At 42.2% G+C, this 16,696-nt stretch overlaps 1 protein-coding gene across 2 annotated transcripts in view; it reads right to left on the bottom strand.

The window, feature by feature from the left end:
* Positions 1 to 16,696, bottom strand: part of ACBD6 (acyl-CoA binding domain containing 6) — a 93,434-nt gene that overhangs the window by 39,657 nt on the left and 37,081 nt on the right. Inside the window, exons 1-2 of one of the 2 annotated variants that reach the window (XR_001412207.1) lie at positions 13,552 to 13,665; positions 6,373 to 6,462 (exon numbers count right to left, since the gene is read on the bottom strand). Coding sequence is in view for 1 of the 2 variants with exons in the window: in XM_014943313.1 (XP_014798799.1) it covers positions 6,373 to 6,462 (90 nt within the window). In the remaining variant the exon portion in view is untranslated. Of the gene's footprint in view, positions 1 to 6,372; positions 6,463 to 13,551; positions 13,666 to 16,696 lie in introns of those variants that run through there. The other variant, XM_014943313.1, reaches the window with a different exon arrangement.

Below are 16,696 nucleotides of genomic sequence, written 5' to 3' on the forward strand. Positions count from 1 at the left end.
TTAGATCCAGGACAGGGTCCCTCCTGGCTTTTATGAGCCAGGCTTTTAGTATATTTAGGGGGGAAATTTATACTGGGGAAATTAACTGCAAGGGCACGAGGCTCAGACATTTTCCTTTTCAATCCCAGCCAGGTTTAGAGAATGGTCGTAACGGCGGAGCACTTTGGCAGCTGGCAGCCCACCTACGAGCCTGTTCGCAGCGATCAGCCTGCGGCAAAGGCGGTGGGCTGCGTGGACACACACACACATATTGACCAGGGAGGGGGAAAGCTGTGCAGATACAGCCTCTGGCCTTCAGTCCTTGGTCGGAAGAAGGAAACTATTGTGGTTAATAATTCTGCTCTCATTGCTTTGCTTTTCATCTTTGTTTAGTGTCTTCATCCATTTGCCACTGTATCTTCCCACCACAGCAACGGTCAGATCAGCAGTACCTGCGACATCCTTTGCTTGCTGTGAGCATCACTACGCCAAAGCCTCTGCAGCACTCATCAGATCCAGGACAGGGTCCCTCCTGGCTTTTATGAGCCAGGCTTTTAGTATATTTAGGGGGGAAATTTATACTGGGGAAATTAACTGCAAGGGCACGAGGCTCAGACATTTTCCTTTTCAATCCCAGCCAGGTTTAGAGAATGGTCGTAACGGCGGAGCACTTTGGCAGCTGGCAGCCCACCTACGAGCCTGTTCGCAGCGATCAGCCTGCGGCAAAGGCTGCGTGGACACACACACACATACTGACCAGGGAGGGGGAAAGCTGTGGAGATACAGCCTCTGGCCTTCAGTCCTTGGTCAGAACAGCCAAGATTTCCAAGCCCACAGTGATCTCCTCAACACGTCCCTACAGACACAGAGAAATGAGGCCCCCACTGATTTCCTCAACACGTCCCTACAGACACAGAGAAATGAGGGCACGACCGCTATTCTGTGCAGGAGGCAGGGAAGGGATGCATGTTTGCTGAGACCAGCTTCATTTTTAAACATCTACACAACACCTCCAACACGAGGCCCATGCAGAGACCAAAGCAGCTCGTTTTCTTGTTGTGAAATTCAAACAAACAAGACTGAAAAGAAAAAAAACTGGCAATGACAGGCAGGCAAGCAGACCTGACTTCTCCTTGTTTCTTTTTATCCTATACAGACACAATCCTTTTACAGCCAGGCAGGAAAACAGAAAAAGCCATACAAATAAACCAAAACCAACAGCCCACCAATCTTAGCAATCTTTGACGTCTGTAATTTCTACTTCATTTTCAGCTAATGGTGGAAATTAGTCTTCGGATAGTTGATAAAAATCAACCTGTCTCTGCTGGGTTAGTACCACGATCTGTGGCCCAGCAACTACTTCTAGTACAATTGATTTTCTTTTTTGGCAACCAATAGGCCAGTCAATAATAATGTTGTTTGAGAAGGATTGAGTCATGAGGGAGATGAACCCTCCCTGCCATTTATTATGTTTGTATTGTCTTCATTTGAAAAGATATTTTTTTTTTTTCTTCCCCAATGAGGCAGTGAGTGAAGGTATTAGGAGGGGAGGGCTACTCCACATCCCCATCTCCACAAGTCCTCTGGCTCCCAAGTGTGTTAGCATGCAAATAGAGGGGAGGGAAGCAAAGTGGCTGTCTGCTAGAGGTGGCAGGGGACTGGGGAAAAAGACAAGCTCAGGAGGCAAGAACACTCCTCCCACTACTCTAGATGTCTTTTAGAAAATAAAAAAAAAAAAGGAAAAAAAGAAAAAAAACTCCAGCTATGTCAAAATCATACCTCCTAAGAAGCATGACTTCAGACAGCTGTGCAGCCTTGTGTGAATTGGTACAAGACACAGATATAACATTGGAACCAAAGAGCAACCAACTTCCTCTGCAGACAATGCAGCCTCTAGATGTTTTTCCACTGAAATTACCAGTGTACATGAATAAATAAAATAAAATCCACATATACTAGCAACAGATTTCGTATCCTTGTGATTCTCAGCTTTGGTTCTCAAGTTTCCTTCTCAGACCCCTGAGGATTCAGGGGTAACCATTGAGAACTCGCTGACAAGAGGTTGAAAGTTTCAGTACAGTGATCTACACCTTTACTAGGAAAGTGAAAGGCCAACAAATAAAAACTGAAGATCAGTTATAGCTTTTTTATCCTTGTAGTCATAATTATAGTACAATTTTAGCATACACAAGTGACTACCATAACATTGATAAGCTGATTGATATAACTGCACAATGATGTAGCTTAGAAATCATAAAATAATTTTTAGACACAATTTTAACTCAGCTGCTCTACCACACAGATACGTACACAGCCCCTAATTATTCTGCATGTCAAATGATACAGTTCCACTTACAGGCAGCACTACTTATTTTAAGACTTGTTCACATGGCCAAAAAGGCTTGAAAAGCTTCTCCACAGTAAGCTGATCTGAGGCAACCACTACAGGATAGTTCTCCAAGCGTTCCCAAGGGCACAGATTATTATTTTGGAGTAAAGAGTACCCATGGAACAAAGTGCAGGAGGAGAGTCTGTGGTCTACTGTTTTGATGTTATAAATGAGAGACGCTATTTGTCCTTCTCCCTCTCTCTCATTGGACAATTGCTACACCGTGATGCCCTTCATCTTTCTTAAAACAGCACTATAATTTGTATACCTGCAGTGCTCCCTGTGTAGGATGAGCAATCACGTGGAGCCTTTGCACCAGAGCACAGAATCCTCCTTTTCAAGCTGCTTTACTTGCCTTGCCCTTGCAGAAGAAGGTTACCAGACTAAGACCCTGCCCCAAGAGCACTTTTCCACCTAATAGCACCAAGGCAGGACACTGTGCCTAAACTTTTCCCTAAATACACTAAAGGAGCTCCTCTGAAAGTCGGTTGAGCAGCACCTCACATCCAGGAGAGGAGCTGAGTTCTGCTGTCTCCTCCACACTGGCACTGCACCACCAGATACAACTGAGGACAAATAAAGCCTCTGACCTGGCCAGCTTGCTGCTGGTGGCACGGGGAACGCCGAGGATGCCATGGCACAGTCGGGGAACAATTCTGTGCAGCTTGCAGTCAGTGCCTCCCCTAGCCCTAGAAAAACTCCTTTCCAAGGAGAAAACTGCAAGGAAAAACTCTCCCTGTACGGGAAAAAGGTTTTCCTTTGTTGCTCATCCTCTGCAAGGAAAAATGATTCATGTCTTCATATATTTTAAGCTAGAACTGGATATTATAATCATGTTGCCGAGCTCCTTCATATTATGAATATACTCCCCTTCCTTTCACTTCATCACTCAATTAAAAGCCTACACGTTAGGCAAACAGTTCCCGTGGAAGGAGGCTGCTTTCAAGACTAAGCCCCAAGCTGTGGGTATTTCCAGCAGAGCTCCAAAATACCATACCACCACCCACTTCGAAATGGCCTCTGGCTCTGAAGATTTACCTAATTCAATTACACAAATGCCCCTTTTCAACAAAGCAGAGAAGCCTGTTGCCTCTCTCTATCACCTTGCCCATGGCAATTGCTTACCACCTCTTTTCAAACGTGCTATTAGAACTCATTACGAACAATCAGAGAACTCAATGGCTGCAGCTTTTCAGTGACATTAATGAACGACCCCTTTGAAACTGCAGTGCCACTGTTTAAAACAAAATGCACAGGGGCTGGACCACTGCAGTCCAGGAGTGTGTGGTTATTCCCAGAACTAAAGAGGCTCTGAGCGTGCTCCGGGAATTGAGCAGAGCCAGGTGACCTCTCCTCCTGCTCCCAAGCTGTTTGTTGATCAACAAATTGCAGTTAAGTTGACTCTGGCGGAGCCTCTCCATCCAGAGACTGTAAGTACAAACGGGCAGTACAAACGTAACTAAAAATAAAGGCAGCAAAACGTGAGTAAGGCACAGAGAACTGGGACGACTTGCTCCAGGTCACCTGGAAGAGCACCGCTGTCACCATCTGCTTAGGGCAGCTAAATCCTTCAGCACACTCCAAGAGAGCCAAGATGGAAGAGCATTTATTAAAAAGGCAATGGAAGAGAGCATAAATCTGCCATACTGTTTGACTAACTTTTTAGGAGCATACTAAAACACAGGCAATTTAAAAAAAAAAAAATAAAAAAAAAATTGGTCTATAACATTTCTCTCCTTCACTACCTGCTCATAACTCTCATCATCCCTAATTTATTCTTTCTTTTATATGCTTCCTGCATGCAGGTACTGCTGTACAATGGAACAAGACAGAAAACCACCTGAAGATCTGAGCAGTGGGGGGAAATCACAGCGGCTGCTTGCACGCTGGGCTCCAGCAGAGCATCATGCAGCCTGCAAAGGGAACCTCTACCGAGAGCACATCACACTGAAATAACAGCAACACTGATTCAAGTCACCAGAGATTCCCTGACACTTAAGCCACTGTTTTTTATAGCCTGCACATTAACTGATATTGCATTTGGTAATGTCTAATAGCAGGCACTATGGTGTTTATGGCCTGTTAGGAAGCCAGAGTTTTTCCCCCTCTCCCTTTTTCTTTTGGTCGCTCTTAAAATTCCTTCTGCTCTTGCTTTGGATGTGAATTCTTATAGGGTAAAGGTCAAAATTAAAAAAAAAAAAAAGAAATAAACACTAGGTCACAAAGTCTTGAAATGTTTGTAATTTATATATGGCTAAGAATAAAAATGTATCTGCCTTCTCTGGGAACACACCTACGTGTGAACAGAGACCTTTATAAAAAATTCTCCTTTATTACCTTGGTGGAAAAAAATATTCAAAGATTGATTTTTTTTTTTAATGGCTATTATTAACCTTTTGTTACTGGCCAAAAATAATCTGGTTAGAAAATGTGCAATACATCAAATAAAAAAAAAAAAAAGAGAAGAAGAATGTAACAGAAAGTTACTGTTCAGGGAAAAAATAAGATGACTCTCCCTTCAGCCTTTTCTTCTAAGGGTCAGACTTTACCTCCAAAGAAATGAGACAAGCATCAAAGCGAAGTGACTTTTCCGGATTTCAAGGCAAAACTGTTCTCACATTTATCTGACATGTCACTCACCAGCTCTGACTGAAAGGTGACAGCCTAGGCTGGCAGCGGGGCACGCAAAGTCACCCATTTATACTGGCTCCACCACCCCTCTTCCATGTAAGGAAAATCTTCTATAAAATCCATTACAACTGAAATCCCCAAGGTCTAAGCATGAAGATACATCTCTCACCAACTACCACAGAACCACACTTCCCAATATCTGCTCCACCTGCAATTCTGCCCAGGCAAAGGCAAGAAGGGCTTTTTAACAAAAATTTCATGTATGTATAAGTACCAAGATAGCTATTTGTAGTCTGTGAACGCTACAGGTCTGCTGACAAGCCTTCAGATTGCAACTGTACTTAAGGTCCACCACTTAGCAATTCCTGAAGCATTTATTGCAAGGCTGCTTAAGATCTCACTGGTAAGAGCTTGCAAATTTGTCAGCAGAGGTGTATCTATGTCCAAACTGGGCAGGAGAACGAAGCCAGTAAGCGCCACGCTGGTAAAGAGCAGTCAATCATAATTTGACAGAAATATGTTGGACAATTATTTCCGAACACGATCGCATTTACACAGGTCAGCCCTTAATTACAACAAGCTGACAAAACTGGGAGCGTTGACTCATGAGTGCAGGCAGACTCAAGCTGGCTGGAATGAACCACTTGCAAAGCAGTTGCTGAGCAGTTCACAACCTGGACTATTAAGGTACCCTAAAACTGCTGCTAGTTTAGCTCAGACACGTGGGCTGCAAACTGCAGTGGCTAAAAAGCCTTTTTATGTTCAGTTAAGTCAAATTGTGCTAGAAATGGTGACCCCCAAGGGGGTGGAAATGGCAAAAACCATTTGACTTTGCCCTCAGTCAGCACTGAGATCCTACTGTCGCTGTCATAGGCCCACCACACCATGACCTGAAGCATCACTGAACCCTACGGGATGCTCTCCCAAAACCAAGCATTTATTGGACCCTCTTCTGCCAGGCAAAGTGGGGTTCTCTTTCCATTAGTCCACAAAACTCTGCTAAGAGTGTAGTGTTATAAAAAATACACTGGAGAACGCACTTTATGTAGGAAGCTACCAAACACCTCATACACTGGAAATTCTTCTTGCCATCAGTGCCACAAGTCACACTGGAAACCACAGCCAGTGATCAAAAAAACTTTACTCCAGGGAGAAGTTTCAAAAGGAACTGAAAAAGGCCCCCTATGACTATATCTTTCATGTACCAAATTCTGTTATTTTTCCTAGGTTACCTTTTTGGATGTTCTTCTCTGTGATAAATGCCCTGAGAGAACTTGCTACAGAGTTTTGGAAGAATTCCGTTTCATTTGAAACATTTGGTCAGAAGGCTACGTAACACATCAACCAAATTCAACTTTTTATTCTTTTCTTACCTGGCTGTTGACATCAGCAGCATTCTGTAGAAGTACTGAAACCAGCTCCTTGTGTCCTCTGTCGCACGCCCAGTGGAGAAGAGCCCGGCCCTGCAACATCCAGAAGAAAATTAACAAAGCCAGCCAAAAAAAAAAAAAGGCAGAGAATCATAATCAATTAAGTATTGAGTACTAATAACAAAATTAATACAGACTTTTTAAAAAAAATTACACTAATATTAGCATGAAACATACTATTGCTCTTGATTTGGACTTAAAGACATAATCTTGCTATCAAGTATTGAGTACTAATAACAAAATTAACACAGACTTTTTTAAAAAAATTACACTAATATTAGCATGAAACATACTATTGCTCTTGATTTGGACTTAAAGAATAACGCTAGAAATGTTGTAAATGACAGATCCATTTTTCATTAATTTAGCATCAAACCCACAAGCCAGCAAAGATCTATTTTTCGTTAATTTAGCATCAAACCCACAAGCCAGCAAAAAATTTAAAGGGGAAAAGCAGGAGCCATGACGTGACTTGTTTTCCCATATAGATTTGGGATTTTGACACTTTTGACTTTTCTGGAAGCAACGACTTAACCCAGTACGGGTAAGATTTTTTCAATGCTGCCTAAGTCACTCAGTCGCCAAGACCCCAAAAAGTCATTCCTCTGGCAGGTCCGAAACCCTCAACCCATGGGTCCCACCTCGGCTGCAACAGGAGATGAAACCTGGGGGTCTGAGCAGGCATCACCCATGACTGTCCCCTTCTCAGCTCTGCAACACAGGCTGCTGCATCCATGCCTCCAGCCCCTCCCAGTTTTATTCCATCCTCTTTGTACAAGTCTCCCCACACCTGGAGTCTCTGTCACCACAGGAGGGGATGCAAGGCAGGAAGATCTGAACTTCCATATCAAGGACATGGAAGGTGGCATGGGACCCCTCTGAGGGTCCGATCTGAACCCCCAGCTGGCCTCAGAAAGGGCTGTGGATGTACTGAAGCACAGCTTTTGGGGTTGAGGTCGAGGTCATGCTCTGATTTTGGGGTAGAATGGCCAAGTCCGTGAAAGGTTGTTTTTGCAACAGGACATCACAGCAGAGCACACTAACAGCCCCGTGCTGAGGGTGGAGTGCTTGTCCTCTTACACTGCCAAAATGCATTCAAAGCAGCAACCAAGCCTTTTGAGAAGCAGCTCCAAGGTGTTTCCTATGAACCATACAAGCTTTTTTCTACATCAACTCCAAAGGGAAAGGTAGCTCAAAGTAGTTTTGAGATGGAAGGCTACATCAGCAACTCCAAAGGGAGAGGTAGCTCAAAGTAGTTTTGAGATGGAAGGTTTTCTTCTTTGTCGACTATGTACACTTAGTAAATTAGACTTACTGTCAGTACCAGTCTCTCCTGATTTAGGGTGGCACATGGCACACTTGCAGGGGATTCCTTGGAAATCACCCTGCAGATAACCAGAAGTCATCCCCCGGAGCTGTGACACCGTCAGACTGGCCTGTGTTTTCCAGGGCGCTACACAAAACAGTCACAGACCTTCACAGATGAAATCAGTCAAATTAGCCCACGCCTGGTTATAAATCTCTCAACGGAGCAGTGGGGAACAAGGTGAGCAACTCATTTATCTGCTAATGGGAACTGAGAGCCAAATTTCCTGACCACGGTGCCAAAACAGCAGGAAGGGCAGAAGTCACCTGCAACCAAAGCTCACGCTGCTTCTGCTGGATATTCTTGGGCAGGGCAGCAAAGGTAGAACATGATTTTGAGTAAGGAAGTGTGATCTCAGACACAAGGCATTAAGCTTTTTAACACACTTTTTGACCCAGCGTGTAATTAATTTTTGTAACACATAATCTTAATGTTACACTAATTAACCTTGAATTAGAATGAATTTTCTGACAATGACTTTCTATGGAAGCACTGATGACATCCACGGGCCATTTAATGATTAATGTTCTTGCACTCAACACCACTACCAAAGTCTAAAAGGGGGAAAGAGTATAATTTAAAACAATTGGTAAACATGGAAAAATCTTTAATTCATGTTTAGCATCCTTAACTCATCTCTGGACTGGTAATTACTTAAGATGTAGAATTTCAGTTGGACAAATAGCAACATTTTTTGTGCCACAGAAGTTTATTTCAAAAGAAAGAAGCACTATCTGCAATACGCATAATAGCAATAAATATGTCAACAGAGGATTTCAGTTTCTTTATATACGTGTAGAGGAATAATATTGTAATTACACAAGTGTAATCATTATGCAGTTACATGACAAAACAGAGGCATTTCCACCCTTTGTATCAAAATTCACATTAGAGATTAGTGGCTATAATATGTTGGTTTGCATTGTCTCTGGATAAGCAGAATCTCATTTTGCTGGTGCTGAACTTGGCTGAGGCCAATGCAGGAAAACCAGTTCTGTCACCCCAGGGGTACTACAGCACTGTGGGACTGGTCCCTTCCCATGACACTGGAAGGCTGGTTCTGCTGCAAACTTTGCCTTTTGAACAAGAAAAGAAACTGAAGCCCGATCATCCACAGTCATTAAAAATCTCCTCGTGCTATTTGCAGGAGTATGGATTTCAAGTCTTGGGCCAATTCCACTTTGGGTAATTACACTCTGCTTACCTATATATTTTCTCTGCAATTCTAAATGGATACAATATTTTCCAATTAGTGCCTTAAATGGCTCTGCATTGTAATTGTGCACTATTAAAAAGCTGACACGTTCCACCCGAGAAACGTCTGCAATCCTTGCAGCACGTTGTGCCCTGAACACAGGGTGTAAAGGGACCTCAGAAACCTTGTGCAAGAGCACACCTGCAAAAAAATCCCAACCTACTTATTGTATAACAACAAGCATGACTAAGAAGCTCATATTTAAAATAAGATAATATTGACTACCATCTGCATTGTATCAGACTAGTTAAAATGCTCAGGAATTCTAGCTAAGTTGCAGTTACAAAGTCCGCTTATTTCCCATGTTTTCCTTAAAACAAACCTCAGCAATAAGACAAACAAACTGAACATACAATTAAACTCTTTGTATAGCACGGATATGGCCTATACACCTATTTTGAAAAATTCTTTAGTCTGCAGAGCAGCTGCTTTGTATCAGCACGTAGCACGCGTCTGCGTGTATAAACAACATGGCAAAAATCACAGAATCAGAGAATCACCATGGTTGGAAGGGACCTCTGAGATCAGCAAGTCCAACCTCAAAAAAAAAAAAAAAAAAAAATCATTAAGGGCCACAGATTGAGCTTTCCCCAAACAGTTCCCATAGGACTATTTCATTAAGCAGTGAGAGACTCAAAGCAACACGAATAATTTCACGTTGGAAAGCGCTGCAGTAGCGAGGTCTTGACTAAATGTAATCAAACACCAAGGTACTCCCTCCATGCAATTCAAACACACAACAGTTGCTGCAGAAGCTACTTGAGAGGATGCATTTTTTTCCCCCTGCCTTTGAAGTATTTAATAAAAAAAAAAAAAAAAGCATAAAAATAGCCTCAGTGCACTAACCCTGCCTCTTAAATCTTCAGTGCTTTGCTTGGATAACCGCTGCCAGCTTGGCCAGCTTCTGCAGCAGTTTCTCAAGCCAACAGCACATCAATTTTGCTCAGCTCCAAGTCACAGGGTGTTCACAAACAAAGCACAGGACAGGGATTTGTCTCAGATAGACCGAGTCTCAGCAGACAAACGGATGGGAATGATTTTCACATCAATTAGCCAGTGCAGAGAAAGAGGAGAACAAAGCCAAACTGAACGGATGTGCTACAATATTAAGCTATACTTCTAGGCATGTTGTTTGCAGCTGTAATGGCTGTATAGCAATGAGAACCACTATAACTTGTGGCAAGTGTTTTATTACCAGTAATTAAGAAGAGATATATAGAGAATGGCTGCATCCCCCCGTGACAGCAAAAACATTGAATGGAAGGGCTGTTGTTACATTACACAGGTAAACTCCAGATTTGATTTGGAAGTCAGTCACTTTCAGAGCTCTGAAACATTGGGGGAAGTTTTTCTAATGGGAGTAAGCCTGTAAATCCAGAAGCATGCGATTCTTCTTCAAACTCATTTTTTCCCCCTTGTCCTTTCCTTGGCAAGCTGGCACCAATTTGGCACTTGCTGTCTCAAAAGCACGAGGAGCGGGGACCAAGCGAGCATCATTTCAGATGCCTTTCATTACAGTTTTGGCAAGGGCTTAAATGCTGCGCACAGGTAACATGTTTGTTTACTGGGATTTCTCCAGCAATTAAAAAAAAATTCTCTATCTACAACCTCCCCAGCCCTTGGCACAAATTGCAAAAGCAATTCATCTACGCCTTTGAGCTGTTGCTGGTTTGTTAAAAGTTGCAGAAACACTCTTCTCAAAAAAGGCAGCAAGCAATCCACACTACCAGGATGTGCCCGTGGCGACTTCACAGCCACAGTCCATTTCTTATTTCATTAGTCCTGCTGACATACGCAAGAGAAACGGCTTCTTTTAGTCTGTGCTACTTCTTCTAAGTGAATGCAAGCTATTCTGTTGAACTCTGGGCAATTTAGATACAGTAAATGGAAGCTTGTACATGATTACTGTCATTAGATTCTTTGTTTAATTCTAAATTGAAGTTTATTATATCCAAACTGTTAGCAGGTATGCTGGCTTGAATGCTCTACATGAAGATCTTTATTTCTTGTGGGGAGAAGACCACTTAGGCTTTCAAAGTTGCCATGTGCATCTACATCTAAAACCCCAGAGATTTCTCTTGCCCTTTCTTAAATCGCTTTGCTTCAAGTAAGTTGGCTTTTACGTTTTTATTCTTGATTTCTTTTCTCCTTTTGCTAACTTATCTCAGGTTTTCACAAAATGAGGGGATACAATTAGATACAGTACTAATGCATCACATAAAATCTAAACACCTTACAACCTAAGTCTTTATTGTAGAAGGAAAGGCTGAGGCTAGCATCTTTGCAGTTTAGCACGAGACCATTTGGTGCTTCAGTAGATTTTGTTTCATAACAAGTTAACTCTTTCTATGTATCCCTGCTGCCACTTTAAATTTATATGCATTTAAATCAAAGGACTGACAGCATGAGTTATGTTCAGAGGGCTAGGAGAGGCATCTTTTGGATATGGCAGGTTGTATTTATACAGCAACACTAAAATAGTTAATAAAAATGACAAGATTATGCTTGCATACACTCCACTCTACCAAAGGTTCAGTCTGGGTTATCTCTACTCAAAAATGGGTTCTAAAACTTCGATCAACCTGCATGATATTAGAAAATAAGCTACCCTCCAGACTGTGAAGAACATGCTTGGTACAACATCGGTAATGGTTTCAGCTCCTTAACATAACATGAAATATTTCTTTCAGACTTTTCAGTTTTGTATGCTAAGTTTTGTTTTTTTTTTTTTTTTTTTTTATTTTTCAGTTTTGTATGCTAAGTTGTTTGTTTTTTTTTTTTTACCCGTTAGAGACCAGCACTTAACGAAAAAAAAAAAAAGGAAAAAAGTTTCTGACTTCCCTGTTTGAACATTTGCTGAGGTAAGCCAAAAATCACTGAGGCTGTGAGAATTTCGTCTATGAGGGAATTTTGCACCAGTGGGAATCTACCCATGAGCCCTTCACAAGTAGGCAGGGTTTTCAGCTCCTATCTGTGCTGAAGCAATTCCATACTCTGCAACAGTCATGTGCTAATACCCATTAGTTCAGAAATAGGTCTCCTCTTACATCAGAGACTCACAGATAATTCCCAAAGAGGATGTCACCTGGCAGTGTTCAGATCTGTCTCTAAACATTTATGTTGTTAGAGCACAAAAATATTTCAGCCCTCTTTCATCAAATATTTTGATTTTTTTTTTTAAAAAAAACAAGATTTGGCTGAACAAGCACACTTGTTGCTTGAACACAAAGGAAGGTACGAGCTTCTGAACCTGCAAACTACAAAAGAGCATTTTGCCAGTGGAATTAAAGCAATGCTAACATGATGTTATTATACACTTATTGCAAGCGTGTGATCCCCAAAACATGCTTTTATTAATGGATCCCAAATCCTTTTATTAATGAAAGGACTCCAGTCATGTTGTGTGGGACCACCCTGGACATTTACTTCTGCAACCTGTGATCAGCAGGAGGAGGGATGGAGCTCGGTAATGGCGCTGTTGCAGCGACAGCGTGGCACATGACAGTTTCAGTTCATTGAATTTATGATGTGAAATTCCAACCCTGATCGTGAACACCCTCCCCTCCTCTCCTCCGAAAATTAATTCACATGAATTCCTGATTAATAATAAAAGGCTGTGCCATCAGCATTCAGAGCCCCAGCCGGGGCTGTCATGGCTCAGAGGGCAGAAATCTGCTTAGAGCTACAGGAGAACCCAACTGAATTTGTGGCGTCTCAGTCTATGAATGTGTAAGCACTTCATCTGTTCACCAAAACACAATGTGCTGGAAAGCAGCAGGCAGGAGTAGCTGTAACACATGATGGACGACGAGCAGGGCTAGGTGGCAGTATTCAAGCATTGAAACCAAGGTGATAAAGCTGGTATCACTGCATTTCCTGAAGGATGAACAGGAACCCGTTCACACCAGGGCTTTACTTTTACCAAGAAAAGGATCAAGCCAATTCACAATTTTAGATGCTTATCTTTTTCTTGATGTTTCTGGTAATGCCTGTATTATCTCCCCATGGGGAGTGTTTTGAGTTTGATGAGCAATGTCACTGTTTTTGTGAAGCTGGAAAGCCCATGTCGCTCATTTGCCCTCCACTTTGGCATGAGGAAAAGTTGATGGCATGACAGAAATCCTACTTCACCCATTCACAGAGTTCATTGGTAAAAAAAGCCATTTCCCTCACTTCCTACTTCAATTTGACCACGTTTAATGTACAAGGTGGGGGAAAGGTAGGTATTCACATCTTATTCTGCAAGTGGCTGCTGGCATTGCTTAAAATAGCGTATCAGAAATCTATTTTCTCTGTTACAGCATCACAGTTAGTACATCCACACTACTAGAAATCCAGCAGAAAGCTATTTTCAAATAGATTATCCCTGTCTTGATGACCAAGTGTTTTCTCAACTGTTTAGTACCTTGTTACAACAATCCTAACCAGGAAATTTTGAAAAGAAGCAGCACTGAATTAATACACAGAACAGTTAAAAGACTGATGGTTTTTTTCTCCATACCTCCTCATCTGTAACATTCACATCCACTTTTTTAGATCGAATGGCTTTGGTTACATAGTCAATGTTGTTTTCTCTGCAGTAATCAAAAATGTTCTTGTCCTCTTCCCTATTCAGGAAACAAAAGCAAAAGAAGCATCGTGTTACTGCACAACATAAAGGCCACAGGCACATCATATGCTCCAGCTTTACTACAGACATTTCAGTAGTATCACTGGACTGAAACAGACACCTACTATTGCACATTTAGAATAATACAGTTTTTTTTCCCCAAGGTAACAGACAGAAGATCCTTCTTCCTAAAAAACAAGGATTTTAACAATATTATGCCAGGACAAAAGTGTAGAATAATACAGTTTTTTTTCTAAGGTAACAGACAGAAGATCCTTCTTCTTAAAAAACAAAGATTTTAACAATATTATGCCAGGACAAAAGTAAGCTTACTCCTGTGAACTGGCACAAGAAATTTACAAAGTTAGCCAGCAATAACCACACTGAAGTCCCAGTATAAATCACTGCAATCCCACAGAAGACAAAAGGCTAAAGCTACTCTTCTCCCTGCCATACAAACTTATTACAGTCACTCTGGGTGAAACCAAAGACACTTCTGATGCCATCCATCTCAAACAGTGGCCACTAACGGTGACTTGGAGAAAAAAGCAGGACATATGCAAAGTAATCTGTCCCTGGTTAGATCCTCCCAGCTTCAGAAATCTCAGTGGCTTAAGGATTTCTGTAGCTAGAGGCTGCATCCAGATGAGCATATTTATCAGCCTTTTCCCATTCCTTTTTCCACGCTATTCTGCTCTTTAGCCCATTCATACTCTCAGCCTCTCCAAAGGACAAGCTCCACAACTTAGTATTTTGTGTGTGAACAGTGGGGAAGAACTTTCTTTTGGTAACTTCAGAACAGGTGCCTTCTATTATTGAGTACTCTGTGGGAAGTATTGTCCAGGGATTCATGAAATGTTTGGTGTTTATCTTGGCATCTGACCACAGCGCTTCACTTCTATTTATTTTATTTTTATTTACCAGCCTGCAAGTGACCTAATTGCACTCCTTTTTTTTTGTTGGCAGTGTTAAGACAAAGCTTGATGACTGTCTCTGCTCAGAGCAGCAGGTGGGAGCGTGCAGAGGGATCAGTTTGTGTCTGTGCCAGGATGCCAGTGTGTGCTTGCGTATGCCTACCTGCAGGCAGAAAGGATCAAGCTGAGGCATCACAGGTGCTTGAGTTACACCTATAGCTTCTTCTGGAGCTAAAAGCAATAAATACGCTGGCTTCAGACAGTAAAACTTCTGTTCTTACCAGCCAACCAAAAAGAATCTCTGACGAAGTTGAAACCTTTCACAGATTCTTAAGAAATTACAAAAGAGCTTTGTACGAGCGACTGGAGCTAAAGTTAAAAAAGCAAATGCTAGGAATCTCTAGCAAAGGGACAGAGTAGAGCCAAGACATTTTTATCTTGCTGTATAAATGTGCACTCACATACCTAATTATGGGAAGTTACTGACACCAGTACTGCTGAGAAAGTACAACTCTCCTACCACCCATACTGGCATGCCAGGGGGAAGTTACTTATTCTAACACAATCTAACACAGCCAATTCTCCTATGAGAAGGGGTTATGCCATACTACAGGAGGCACCTTTACAATAGTACCTTTAGGTATAGATACACTGATATAACTGTGTTGCTACCAAGGAGCAAAGAAAAGATGTCATTGGATTTCTAGAAGTAAACCAAACACCCACATACTACCCTCGCTTTCTAGTTTCCAGATGAAAACTACGGTTCAAATGAACCCCTCAGCATTGCTAAGGGACTCACTCGGCAGCTTCACAAGAGTTAAGGACAAAGTAGTTACCTCTCATGACATCTCCAGTTTTTAATCACCTTAAGACAGTCTGGGATCTTCAGCAGAACCCAGACCTGACAGCCTCAAAGGAAATTCTTCATAAAAACGGGAGGTTGGTGGAGCAGGGCAGACCCAGTAAGGAGGTTGTTCTGTGTCACTGCTGTGGGTTTTTGGGGCAGGAGAGAACAAACTGCAACGCAATGGGGCAGTTTCAGAACTGATCCCCAGTGAGAAAAGGCAACAGTGCTCCTCCTCTTCATCTGCACTGCTCTTGAACCTCACAGTCTGAAGAGCATCAGAGCAAGGAAAAGTACAATTTAAAAGTTATTTTCATTTCTGAGTAATGGGCTACAAAGAAAAAAAATGATGCTCTTCAACCTGTAGTCCCCAAAAATGAAAGTACCAATGTCACCCAGACCATGTGCCCTGCAGAGCACCATGGCACAGAGCTCCACGCACAACTTTGACTTTCAGTCTCATTATTACACACCTGGCACACTAAGTTACACTCTATTCTTCAGACTTCAAACATCTTTCTTCTTCCTCAGTGTCAGTAGAAGGTGGAAAAAAAATGCTGATATATAGCTCCTGCAGTAAAGAGCTGTTTTCTTCAGAGAATTCACTTCCTCTGACCTCTCTCTGGCATTGCTCCTTTAGTAGCACCATTCTCCTGCGCATCACCCCTATTCTTTGGATCCTCCCTCGTAGCTGACTTGCACCCTTCTAGCAAAGAGCTGGAGGCTGCACAAGATTTCACACTTTATATGTAGGCCTAGGGACACTACAGAAGTCTTCCAGTTTCTTAACCAGTCTCTCATGAACTCATTCACTGGAGGTCTCATCCGTACACTACACGAGCTCCTGGGAAATAGATCACTGCATGCTTTAGATGCAATTACTTTGAAATCCGGCGAAAAAAGAATCTCATGGCAGGATTAGAAAAGGCAAAAGCTTATATTGCTCAAGATAGAGCTTGACAGATTCATGATGGAGGTTATGAGACGTGCCTGCCCCCACTAACAAGGGCTGATTTGATATGCTGGGAAGTCCGTCTAGTCCTACCCTGTTAGTCCAACCTCTCAAACACATCCTTGGCTGCTGAAAGCCGCCTATTGGGTGAAGCTGCTTTTTAGACAACACTGTAGAGTAACTTGATTCCAGCTGGTTTTTTTCCCCATTGCACAGCCACACACACTTTGTTTATTATGGACCACTCTTCTGCAACGCCAAAGCGGAGTCCAGTCTCTCACAGAATCACAGAATTGTAGTGGTTGGAAGGGATCAGAGATCATC

This window comes from Calidris pugnax, unplaced genomic scaffold (genome assembly GCF_001431845.1).
Source record: "Calidris pugnax isolate Ruff unplaced genomic scaffold, ASM143184v1 scaffold63, whole genome shotgun sequence".
NCBI lineage: Eukaryota > Metazoa > Chordata > Aves > Charadriiformes > Scolopacidae > Calidris > Calidris pugnax.